This window comes from Aptenodytes patagonicus, unplaced genomic scaffold (assembly GCF_965638725.1).
Source record: "Aptenodytes patagonicus unplaced genomic scaffold, bAptPat1.pri.cur scaffold_69, whole genome shotgun sequence".
Lineage (NCBI taxonomy): Eukaryota > Metazoa > Chordata > Aves > Sphenisciformes > Spheniscidae > Aptenodytes > Aptenodytes patagonicus.
Window position 1 is genome coordinate 252973 of NW_027472018.1, and position 12710 is coordinate 265682.

The 12710-nt window shown below is 54.4% G+C and overlaps 1 protein-coding gene across 2 annotated transcripts in view; it reads right to left on the reverse strand.

Annotated features, from left to right (window-relative positions):
• The window catches only part of AGAP3 (ArfGAP with GTPase domain, ankyrin repeat and PH domain 3), a 159313-nt gene that overhangs the window by 16587 nt on the left and 130016 nt on the right, over positions 1-12710 (reverse strand). For both annotated transcript variants that reach the window (XM_076363547.1, XM_076363546.1), the window contains exons 12-13: positions 6235-6408; positions 1443-1604 (exon numbers count right to left, since the gene is read on the reverse strand). In XM_076363547.1, coding sequence (XP_076219662.1) covers positions 1443-1604; positions 6235-6408 — 336 coding nt within the window. The remainder of the gene's footprint in view (positions 1-1442; positions 1605-6234; positions 6409-12710) is intronic.

Consider the following 12710-nt stretch of genomic DNA (forward strand, 5'->3'; position numbering starts at 1 on the left):
GCTCTCTTGAAGTATTACTTACAGGATGGGACACAGTACTTTAGTATGTGCTTTCTTAGTCTCAAGTGTAGGTGCAAAGTCATTCTACTCTTTGGTATCCCACTTTTCAGACATATAAAGAATACGTGTCTCTCTGCCAAAGCACTGGACTGAGAGCTGCAAACCAAGAGCTGATGTGGGGAAGGGCAGTAACGTGTCTGAAGAGTCAACGTATACTCACAGCTAAGTACCCATCAGTTGTTTAACAAAATGTAAATACAGATAATACTTCTTGCTTTCCATGAGACATCCAGAGTATATTATAGACTCAAATGATGCTCAAGATGCCTGAATCAACCACCGCAAAGAGGAAGTCTTTCTTAAACTCAGTGGTTTTCAGATGAAGGTAACTACAACAGAAAAGACTAAACAACAGAACTGCCGAACTCCTATGTAGATCATCACCACAATGTTTCTAAGAGAGAAAACTTAAGAAGAGTTGTTCTGCCATGGGAAACCTGGGCTGCTGGTCTACAGGCTGACCTGTGATTTGGAGCAAGATGCCAGGACAGCTGCAGTATGCTTTGTTAGGTACAGGCTAACAAATGTACAGGCTAAAATTTTCTGGTTTGTTTTACAGTAGCCATTAGTTTCAAACACTTGTACTTAACTCCTCTCTGCCTTTAGCTATCTGAATTAAATCTTTATTTTGGTTTGCTACAAAAGCTTATTGAATGCTGTGGGACAGGATAACCTAGGATAAAGTCAAATCTTAAAGGCTGACGATCACTCTTTCCACAGACGCTAATCATAGATGCAGGCTTTGGAGAATGTGGTTGCCAAGCTAATCTCTACCTGGACAAATCCGGAAGGCTTTTCACAGCAAAATGCACCTCCCTATGCCTTCCAGGCTCCCTGCCAAGCTTTGGGTCCCTCTTCAGAAACTGCAGAGACACTAAGTTTCTCAACAGAAAAACCATCAGTAGTTTTAGCATAGGCAAAGCAATGTAAACATTTTCAACTGGTTTCCTGAAGTAGATAAACTTTTCCGAAAGTTTGAGGCAGATAGCCAGCATATGTCTTTCAAATGATGGAAGTTTGGCAAATTTACAAGCCAACAGAAATAGGTTCTTTCTTGTGGTAGAAAGTGTCTGCACACCTTAAGCATAGTTAAGCACGCCTTAACTGTGTGGTGTGCTCTCAGCTCTGCTAATACAGTCAGCAATTATTATTACCACTAATAGTATGTGCAGTCACGGGCATGATGGCAGTCCTGCTTCCACTGCAGGTGAGAAATCAAGGGCAGAGCAAGAGGAGCAGGTTGCTCCTTTCTGCCTAAGCCCAAGCCAGCTCAGATGAGGAGAGCTCCAAGCCCCAGGCCCCCGACGAGCCCCGGCAGGACTCCTGGGTACCTGGTGCTCTGAGCCGGCACAGCTGCCACCCAGGCAGCAGACCTTTCCTACCTTCTGCTGCTGTGCTGGGGCCATCAGGCCGAGTCGTCCCTGTGCTCTTTTTCCTGCGATGCTTCTTCCTGTTTGCATGTGGTGATGGAGGCGGCTCCAGCTTTGGGCTGGCAGCACTGGAAATGTTCGGGCTGGAGCTGAGAGAATCGGCAGTACCGTTAGCTGGGAACAAAGATAAAGAAAGCAATGTACAGCAAGACAGTGACAGTCTGCTCTTTCTAGAGACAACCAAGCATCCTGGAGACAGCCCTGGTGCTCCGCCTGGCTCAAAATGCACAGCCCCACAAGATAGGACAGTACCCGCACTCAGCCCCATCACACAGGGCAGCTCCGACCCCCACTCCAGCTCAGGCTCCTTAGGCAGGGTCAGGCTGGACACACTCTGCACTGGGGTTCATCCAGGATGATCACACAGAGACAATGCTGCCATCTACATGACTGGGACAAGCACAGTGGCATCACTGGGGCAGCCTGACATGCCAACCCCTCAGCGCATGTCCCTGTGCATGCTGCTCAGCAGCAGCATCCTCGCAGGGTGATGCATGCGTTTTGGGAAGGGCCAGTCCCAGGAGGTGCTCTTGGGTCCCCCCAGGTGCAGATCCAGGTCCCGGGATCTTCACTGCTGCTGCAGAAGCATCGATCCCCCACGGCACCGCTCTGCCAGACGAGGTGACTGGGGTTGCCACACTTAGGAACCTAAGCATGATGGTCTCAATAGGCTTCCGATACGGAGCTGAAGAAGCTGCATCCCCAGCAGCAACGCACCAAATTTATCCTCAATCATACTGTTCCTTACAATTAATAGCAGAATTAGAAACAATCAGGGAGCTGCCTAATTACTGTCAATTAGAGCGCGCTAATCAAGCTCCGATCACACACACACACGCTGCCGCTGCACTCACCATTAAATGTCAAATTTCATTAGAGACCAGCAACAAAATCAAAAGCCTGACATTCAATTTCAGCAGCACACACAGCGCAAGCTTCCAATCAGCATAAAAATGCAGACTCCGGGGAAGGCAACGAGGCGCAGGAGCCCTCGCTGCACTGTTAACCCTCTCCGAAATACACTCCTGCCTCTCCAGTGTCCACCCACCCACAGGGCACATATGGCAGCTCCGCTCTGGCCTGATTCTGTCCTGGGCAGCTTGCTGTCCTCTTTGCAACAACCCAATGTCTCCCATCAAGTCCAAACCTCCAATTTCCATGTTTTGTGGCACCTAAAATTAAGAAAGCAATCACAGCATCTAACAAGGTCAGCACCCTCCAGCAGTGGGGACTGCCTGTGACTTGGCAAGCCCTTCTCCCGCTCCAGCCTAGCCTCTACTCTCCCTTTTCAGCCCAGTTCAGTCAGACTGGCTCTCTGGGGCTTGGTCTGTCTCTGTGTGGCAAGACAAACATCCAACAGTGGGACAGAGACAGCTACAGGCAGCGGCGAGGAGCTGCCCCATGCAGAGGTCCGGCGTGCAGCCTGTGTCCCCCACGCAAGGCTGGGAGAGGAGGCAGCGTCAGAGCTCTTCCATCTCTGGTTTCTACTACATTTGACACACGCTAGTAGGGTGTTTCTGCTGTTATTTATCCACAGGGAAATAGTTCACCCTTGACAATAAGAGAGATAAATCTAATAAATTCAGACTCAATTTTTATAAATATAAATTACTGATACCATTCAACAGGTGTAAGGCACCTTCATCTCCCAGCCTGGATGTCGCAGGGGACTTCAACTTTCTCATCTGAGGCTACATGTGGTGCATCCAGCCTACCTCTGCTGCCCACCTGCTCACCAGGACACCCCCTGGGCCAAACCACAAACCACCAGCATCCTGCCCCCCTCCAGGCTCAGCGTGAGGGTTCGTGCCCTTCTGCAGCTCCTGGCAACGCGCCTGCAGGCTGCGGTGAGCCTGACACCTCCCGCTCCGCGGAGCAGAGATTGTCCATGTCCCTGCTCTTCTTACTGCCTAGCAGCTAGAGCCACAGAGCTGGGGGCTTCCAGGGCCCCCAGTGGGATGGGGATGGGACTGCAAATGGGGCGGGGGCAGAATGGGAAACATGCTCCCTCTACAAGATCAGGTATTACTTGCTCTGCCTCTTTTTCGCCAGCAGGACAGAATTGAGCTCCTCTGACCCACCCAAGGACTTCCAGCTGTCTCACCATGGGAACCCTTCTGCAGGCACATGTGGGACCTCCTTGTTCCTCCCTCCAAACCAGCTGGCCTTATAGGCAGCCCCTGGGTCCCCATGGGTGGGCCACAGAGGTCCTCCCATAAAGGACAAACACAAAATGTGCTGGAGCATGTTTACATGACCTGTACAGCCCATCCCACACCTCTTCCATGTGCTCTCCAGGGCACAACCGGAGGAGGCAGCCCCTCTCTAGGAGCCGTGAGGGCAGCCTGCACCCTCTGCATGTGCCTGCAAGTCTGCTCCGAGCAGAGAAATATTCCCCACCCTGCCCTGCTGTTTAGAGCTGGAAACACAGCGGAGAACTCGGACCTGGGCTGCACAGACACAGCGGCACAGCCGGGGTTCAGGCACAGGTGTGAGGAGGCATGCCTGCTTCGGCTTAGCTCAGCCCTGCAGCGGAGGGCAGACATGCTGCTCATCTTGGCACGCCGTGCCGCACGGGAAGCACTGCCTGCCCCCCCCCAAAGCCCTTTCCCTCCTGACACAGAACCCACTTCTTCTGCTGGCCACTGGCCGTGCAGGTATGCAGCCCGGAGAGCTGCCAGCCTGGCATGTGCGCAGCCCAGGACTGCTCCAGCCGACAGGGACAAGAACCCAGGGAGCTGCTCACTGCCCCCCTGCGGCCAGGGGTTTGCTCCAGGGGCTCCGCCTGCCCCAGCCCTTTCTTGACAGCCCTGAGCGGTTCTGTGATGGGAGACAGATGCTGGGAGGTACGAAATCGCTGCTTTCCCTGCCAGCGCAGTGGTGACAGCGCCACGAGCTGTAAACTGGGTGATGGACTGTGAGGCTGCTCCAGGAGGCCCCCCAGCACAGCCAGGCTGGTTGCCCCTTGTATGCTGTGGACCCTTCAGCAGAGGTGGCCCAGTGACATGTCTCTGGACACAGGGCAGGGCAAGGCAGGACTGACCCACAGGGCTTGTGGTCCAGCACAGTGCAGTGGGACTAGGGTAGAGTGGACGAACAGCCATCAGCGCTTGAGACACAGTAAGTCGACATGTCACCCCTCCATGTCACGGGGAGAAGCAGCAGCATCTCAGCTCCTGTTTGTGTCAGTCTCCAGGTTACTTTGTATGAAAGAGGTAGATTGCTTCGGATGGCCACAAATGCAGAAGGCTCTTCCCGTGGACAGGGAGCAGAGGACGGCTTGCTCTCCTGTGACACTCAGGCCAGAGCCGGGGCAGGCAAAATGCACAGCGCGGCCATGCCGGGCCCCTGGGCTCCACAGCGGGGCTGCCGGGAGGAGGACGAGACCTGCCACGACGGTCCCTGAGGCAGGAGGCCATCCAGGCAGACAGCTGCTGTCTGGAAGGGCCGTGACACAAAAGTCACCTGTGCAAAGGCAACGTGCGTGCCAACCACAGTGCTGCCGTCCGCTCACCTGCATGAGCGTGTGCAGACCTCGCTGATGCATGCACAGAGGCATGCTTGGCAGTCAGCATGGGAGGCTCCTGCTGCCTACATGCATGGCTCCCGTGGGCAGGGCAAGGTGCCGCTTGCAGTGGGGGCACCCCTCTCCCAGTGCTGGGGACCGGCCACACAGCATTCCAGCAGATGCGCCTGTGTCCAAAGTGGTGCGCGAAGCGGTCCCCTCTCGCACCCCGCTTCCTCCGGCACTGAAGGAGCAGAGGCTGCCCTGCTGCACCCCGTGTCCGAGGCAAGGGGTGGGGGGGCTGCCAGCACATTAATGCTCAGAGCTGCGCCCTTCCGCTCCCGTCGCCTGCGCTGCCCCATCAGCAGTAACAGTCTGATTAATTCGCTTCCAGCAGGGAGCTGATGGGGCCAATGATGGAGCCGCTGCATCAGGCGCGCTGAAATTGATAGTTTTTCACAGTTACAAATGAGGAGCCTCCTCAGCTGCAAATGGCGCCCGCACAGTCGGACTCCGGTAATGATCATAAAGAGGCTCTCTTTAAACTGCGAAAGCCCCTGGGACCGAGCGGGGGGGCGGCTGCTGCGCTAATGAGAACTACAAGGGGCGAGCAGGCATGGAAATGGCTCCTCCACTCTTGATGTGCATTTAACTGCTTTTTTAGTGCGGCGGCAGAGCCAGGAATGAAGGAGTGATGAATGCAGCACAAAAGCATTTATTTTCCAATTCGGCAAAGTGGCTACGTTGGGAAATGTATGAATTATTTTAATTCACTCAACTGTCCTGAAACATCACAGAGAGCGAGTGAGCGTGGGGGGAGGGGGTGGGCTGTGCTCAGTGTGTGCTCCAGAGACAGGAATTACTCCTATTCGTTCAACTGCCCCAAAATCTGGGAGCTGGGCGTGCCAACGAGGAGCAGAGATGGGGGAAAGCAATGGTTACTCCTCGCCCAGTGAGCCAAGAGTGGGGCAGGTGGAGGAGTAAGATCAGAACAGTCCTGCCGTGGAGCAGCATCCCTTGGCTGGAGGGAGACTGCTTTACTGTGCCTGGCAGAAGAGCTTCTCCAGCTGACTGTCACGAAGGTGGACAGTCCCAACAAGGCCCCAAAGGCTGTGTCCGACACCTGTGAGCAAACTCTGGGCTCACAGTCACAGGACAGAGCTCAGGACTGCCCCATCACCAAAATAAACCTCCCCACCTGCTGCAGCTGAGGGGAGTGAGGTCAGAAGTGCTACTTACAGGGATTGGGGCAGCTGCCAGGGATAGCCACAGCCTCGTTCCACTGGTCTGCACTGGAAACAGAGTAGGAGCGCTGGTGCATGCCGTCTGGCTTTGAGCTGAAGCCCACCAGGTTGATGCCACTGATGGAGCGCTCTGAGTGCAGAGAGGTACTGCTGGTTGAGTGGGGAGCACCTGCAAGAGAGACACCAATTTAGCATGGACCAACTGCTGCTCTGAAGCATGGTGGAAGAAGGAAAAGCTGTCCTGTACCTGATGTGACATGCCCCCGGGTGGCCCTGCATGAGGATAGGCTCTGTTTGGCTCTCCATTCCCAAGGGCTGCCAGTGCATCACCCTCCCCAAAGATACTGAGAAAAGAGCACTTCCCAGCACACACCACTTCTCAGAGGGACACCCAGCTTGATGTGTTTCAGTGTAGCACCCCGGGATGCATCGCTAGGCATCCTGGCACACAGCTTCCCCCTCCAGCCAGATTTTGCAGCTGGAGTTCACGGTCTGCTCACAATCTTCACTATAGCCTCAGGCACCTGGACAAACACAAACTCACCCCATAGCCAATGTGCCCATCCTCACTCTTTAACTTCACTCCTTGTGTGTCCCTAGCAAGAAACACAACCATGTTGGAGGCACTAGGAGTGAATGGAAAATCACATGGAGAATGTTAAAGGGACAAGTGGGGGAACAGATGTCTGTAAGGTAGGGATCGTGGGTGGAAAAACCTCCTCCCACTAGCTGGAAACCCCTTGAGCTGAGCCCAGATCTTGAACCCCGCAGGAAAGGAGTGTTTTTTGGGACTAGAGGTCATCATAGAAGACAAGATCACTCAGAGATTCTGGATTACAAGAACATCCAAAATTTCCAGAATAGTAAACAGAGCAGCTCTGACAGGGAGCAAAAATCTTGTTGTTCAAGGCTGCAGGCAATCTGTTAAGGAGGATGATGCTGCCCTAGAGGGATTACCCTACACCTGCCCACTACAAGCACTTTCCTATGCCTTCCCTTAGGGCATTCAGCTCCAGCCACCATAGAGCAAGTGCTCTGGGAGCCTGGGGGCAAGCAAAGGGTCCCTTTCCCTACTCTGAAGCTACCTTTCCTACTTCCACAGCTGGAAGCACAGATGCTGAGCTGGGACTCCTACATTAGCCCTTCTGGCCATGGATGAGGGCAGGGGGAGTTGAATGGCTCCAGCTGCAGTGCGCCCCGCTGATGAGACGTGCATCCACAGCCTGACCCGTCTGCTTGCCCCAGCCCCGCCAGAGCCGACCACTCTGCGGCCACGCAAGGAGCCGGGCTAAGAGAAACCGAGCAAGTTGTTTCATGAGACTGGTATGTAAGTGGGATCCTTTCACAGAAGCAGGCTGGAGAGCACATGGACACTTGCAGGAGCAGGTCCCCAGCTGGATCTGCTACAGCCAGGACAGCTCACCTGACTGTGTCTTCACTGTGTAAAACCAGCCTTATTTTGCTCTCACAGAATCCCAGCATGGCTGAGGCTGGAAGGGACCTCTGGAGGTTGTCCTGTCCAACCCCTGCTCAAGCAGGGCCATCCAGAGCCAGCTGCCCCAGACTGTGTCTGGATGGTTTTTGAGTATCTCTAAGGAGGGAGACTGCACAACCTTGCTGGGCAACCTATTCCAGTGCTCAGCCACCCTCCACAAAGAGCAGAGCCCCATAAAATCCCATGTGGAGCCCCAGATTTTGTACATAAAGTTACTGTCCCTGCTGTTTCCATGAAAACCTAAGAAATGTGATTCGAGTGTCACTGGTGCCTGAGCGCTGCCTGAGGCTGCAGAGTGGCTTAATCGACAGCTCAGGAAGCCCAAATCCTCTCCTACAAAAGGCAGATACAAGGCACGTGCCGAATGGAGGGGTGATGTGGGCCATCAGCCCTGCACCAGGCATGCCTGCTGTCCACGAGCACCTTTCATTCATTGCCAGCATGGTGGGTGTCTCCCACCCTCCTCTTCCGCGTACCCACCCTGGACCAAAAATCCCCTTTCTCTGCTGCACTGTGTAGGGACTATCCGTAAGCCTTGCCTGCAGATCCTGCCTGCCCTGGCAGTGCCAATGCAGAGCTCGCAGGGCCGCAGTGCCCTGCAGCCCCCGAGCTGCAAGGGCCCCTGCCCGCGGGGCAGGAGCAGCAGAGCCGCCAGCTCGTCTGCCTCTAGCCCGGCTGCCACACACTCCCCCTCCCTCCCCTTGTTCAGCGCCACAGAAACACGTGTAAAACCATGACACTGACTTTGCCTCTAATTAGCCCTTAATTTACAAGACACACTCGGAAGGGTAATTAGCTGGCGCTCTGCTCCTGACTGCCGCATCCATCTCCTCTTGCCTCCTCATGGGAGGGAGCCTGCTGCCACTGGAGCAGGGACAACGCTGCTCTCCTGGGACTGGGAAGAGCTGGGTCCTGGGGACTGTGCTGCTGTGTTAGGAGGAGACAGGACAGGACAGGATTGGGACAGAGCTCAGGCAGTGCCTGCCGGCCCCATTCCAGGCTGCGCACACAGCACATGTCTTTTGCCACAGCTATGGAGGAGAGGGAGGCAAACAGCAGGAGTGCAGCGTGCCTGGGAGAAGCTCCTCCAGCAGAGGGGAAAGTCCTGCAGAGCCCCAGGGTGCCCAGATATGACCCTTGCACCTCCACCCCAGCCACGCTGGGAGCCCCAGCCTGCAGACACGTGCCCTTCCATTGCTCCTCCGAGAAGCAGCATGGGCTGCCACAAACGCCCAAGTGCCCCAGCCCTGACCAGAGCCAGGGACATGCTACTCTGCTGTGGCCAAGGCACCCTCCAAACCTGCCCCCAGCAACAGACGTCCTCAGTTTTGTGGCACGGTGAGGTGGGTGAGGCCGGGCAGCAGGAACAAGTGCTGGCAGCAGGAAAGGCAGCAGGAAAGGAAGGCTGCTGTGGTCAGACTCGCAGAGCAGCAACCCCAGGCGCCTTGAGAGCCTGCCCCACAGCACCGCTTAGCTTTGCCGGCAGCCACCCTAGGAGCACACCACGCTGCAAGGGCAGGTGGCCACAGCTGCGGCATGACCCATGATGGGCCTGCAGGATGCCCAGTGTGCAGAGGAAGACACACTTGGGACAGCCGCCGACATGCGCTCAGAGCCCGCACTGCATGCCCACAGTGACCACCCGACCCTGCACCAGTGCTCAGCACAAGCCTCCGAAGTCTGACGCCTGCCTTGCTGCAGCACGTGCCATGAAGAAACGGCACCAATTTGAAGATTTCATTTTGAAATGAAACGGTGCTGCTATGACTTCCAGGAACAGCTTCTATCAGCCTCTGCGGTCTCTCCAGGAGCTCCCTGCACTTTACACCAGCTGCCTGGAGTCACCCAGCTGCAGAGAAACGTCCTCACAGCCCAGCCACTTGCTTGGCTCATGGAACTCTTGGCTGTAAAAGTCCGGCTTGTCCCAGGGATCTGCAAGGCAGTCCCAACAAGTCTAGAGCCCTCAGGAAGTGTGTCCCTTTGGAAGTGACACCACGGGCAGTTGCTGGATATGTTCCCTTTAAATTAGGCAAGCAAAGTGAAAGGTGAATAAAAGGCTATATGTAAAATACTAACTGCCTCTCTGAGCCAAAGCCTCCAGGAACTGAACTCTCCCTGACCCTGCCTACAGTCCCTCGAACAAAGCTCTCCCAATCACTATTTCCTCAAAACCCTAAAAAAGGGAGATTCATGTAGACATGTTAGTGTGACCTCACCAGCAGGCAAGGCTTCGTGATGCCTTTTTAAATAAAGCCTAACCGATGACATGGCAGTAAATGGAAAATGACCTAAAAACAGAACGTCATTTTTCTAAGCGTGGAGTGTGTCAGCCTGGCCACTTCAGTCAAACACTTGAATCAAAGCAAACTGGAAATTCTTCATTAAAGAGTGGATGCACAGGGAACAGGATAAAGGTGAGTTAGCAGAAAATAGGATAAAGGTGAGTTAGGGGGGGCAGCAAAACCGCAACCATGGACTTCCGGAGGGCAGACTTTGGCCTGTTCAGGACGCTGGTTGAGAGAGTCCCTTGGGAGACGGTCCTGAAGGGCAAAGGGGTCCAGGAAGGCTGGACGATCTTCAAGAAGGAAGTCTTAAAGGCGCAGGAGCAGGCTGTCCCTGTACGCCGTAAGAAGAACAGGCAGGGAAGACGACCAGCCTGGCTGAACGGGGAGCTCTTGCTGGGACTCAGGAAAAAAAGGAGAGTTTACCGCCTGTGGAAGAAGGGGCAGGCAACTCAAGAAGAGTACAGGGATCTCGTTAGGTCATGCAGAGAAGAAATGAGAAAGGCAAAAGCCCAGCTAGAACACAATCTGGCCGCTGTCGTTAAAGACAACAAAAAAAGTTTTTACAAATATATTAATGACAAGAAGAGAGCCAAGGAGAATCTCCATCCCTTATTGGATGCAGGGGGGAACATTGTCACCGAGGATGAGGAAAAGGCTGAGGTACTCAATGCCTTCTTTGCCTCAGTCTTTAACAGGCAGACCAGTTATCCTCAGGGTACTCGGCCCCCCGAGCTGGAAGACAGGGACGGCGAGCAGGATGAACCCCCCATAATCCAAGAGGAAGCAGTTAACGACCTGCTACGCCACCTGGATGCTCACAAGTCTAGGGGCCGGATGGGATCCACTCGAGGGTGCTGAGAGAGCTGGCGGAGGAGCTCGCCAAGCCACTCTCCATCATTTATCAGCAGTCCTGGTTAACGGGGGAGGTCCCGGACGACTGGAGGCTTGCCAATGTGACGCCCACCTACAAGAAGGGCCGGAAGGAGGATCCAGGGAACTACAGGCCTGTCAGCCTGACCTCAGTGCTGGGGAAGATTATGGAGCGGTTCATCTTGAGGGCGCTCACAAGGCATGAGTGGGACAACCAGGGGATCAGGCCCAGCCAGCATGGATTCATGAGAGGCAGGTCCTGCTTGACCAACCTGATCTCCTTCTATGACCAGGTGACCCGCCTAGTGGATGAGGGAAAGGCTGTGGATGTGGTCTACCTGGACTTCAGCAAGGCCTTTGACACCGTCTCCCACAGCATTCTCCTCGAGAAGCTGGCGGCTCACGGCTTAGACAGGTGTACTCTGCGCTGGGTCAAAAACTGGCTGGACAGCCGGGCCCAGAGAGTTGTGGTGAATGGAGTTCAATCCAGTTGGCGGCCGGTCACGAGCGGTGTTCCCCAGGGCTCAGTTTTGGGGCCGGTCTTGTTCAATATCTTTATCAATGATCTGGATGAGGGGATCGAGTGCACCCTCAGTCAGTTTGCAGACAACACCAACTTGGGTGGGAGTGTTGATCTGCTCGAGGGTAGGAAGGCTCTGCAGAGGGACCTGGACAGGCTGGATCAATGGGCCCAGGCCAACTGTATGGCCTTCAACAAGGCCAAGTGCCGGGTCCTGCACTTTGGCCACAACAACCCCATGCAGCGCTACAGGCTTGGGGAAGAGTGGCTGGAAAGCTGCCCGGCGGAAAAGGATCTGGGGGTGCTGGCTGACAGCCGGCTGAACATGAGCCGGCAGTGTGCCCAGGTGGCCAAGAAGGCCAATGGCATCCTGGCCTGTATCAGAACTAGTGTGGCCAGCAGGAGTAGGGAAGTGATCGTGCCCCTGTACTCGGCCCTGGTGAGGCCGCACCTCAAATACTGTGTTCAGTTTTGGGCCCCTCACTACAAGAAGGACGTTGAGGTGCTGGAGCGTGTCCAGAGAAGGGCAACGAGGCTGGTGAGGGGTCTGGAGAACAAGTCTGATGAGGAGCGGCTGAGGGAACTGGGGTTGTTCAGCCTGGAGAAGAGGAGGCTGAGGGGAGACCTCATCGCTCTCTACAACCACCTGAAAGGAGGTTGTAGCAAGGGGGATGTCGGTCTCTTCTCCCAAGTAACAAGCGACAGGACGAGAGGAAATGGCCTCAAGTTGCGCCAGGGGAGGTTTAGATTGGACGTGAGGAAAAATGTCTTTACTGAAAGAGTGGTTAAACATTGGAAGAGGCTGCCCAGGGAAGTGGTTGAGTCCCCATCCCTGGAGGTATTTAAAAGACGTGTAGATGAGGCGCTTAGGGACATGGTTTAGTGGACATGGTGGTGTTGGGTCGACGGTTGGACTCGATGATCTTAGAGGTCTTTTCCAACCTCAATGATTCTATGATTCTATGATTCTATGATAAAAGGGTACCATCAGCTGGAAGGAGATCAGTTGCAGAGTCACTCGAGGATCTTTGGGCAAATCTTTGGACAAATTTAATATTTTCAACAGTGATTTGGCAAAATAATACATGTGTTCTGGTGAAATTTCCTGGTGACATTAAGTTGGAAGCACTACCAGTATTTTGGCGATGAAGATGTCATGCAGGACTAGATGATTTTGAAAAGTGAGCTAACAAAACCACAACAAAATCTATTTAGTACAAAATGTGAAGACATATACTCTGGAACTAATGGGCCTGATTCAGAAAATCCTGGGAAAATATGTACTGTTTCCACGTGACTTG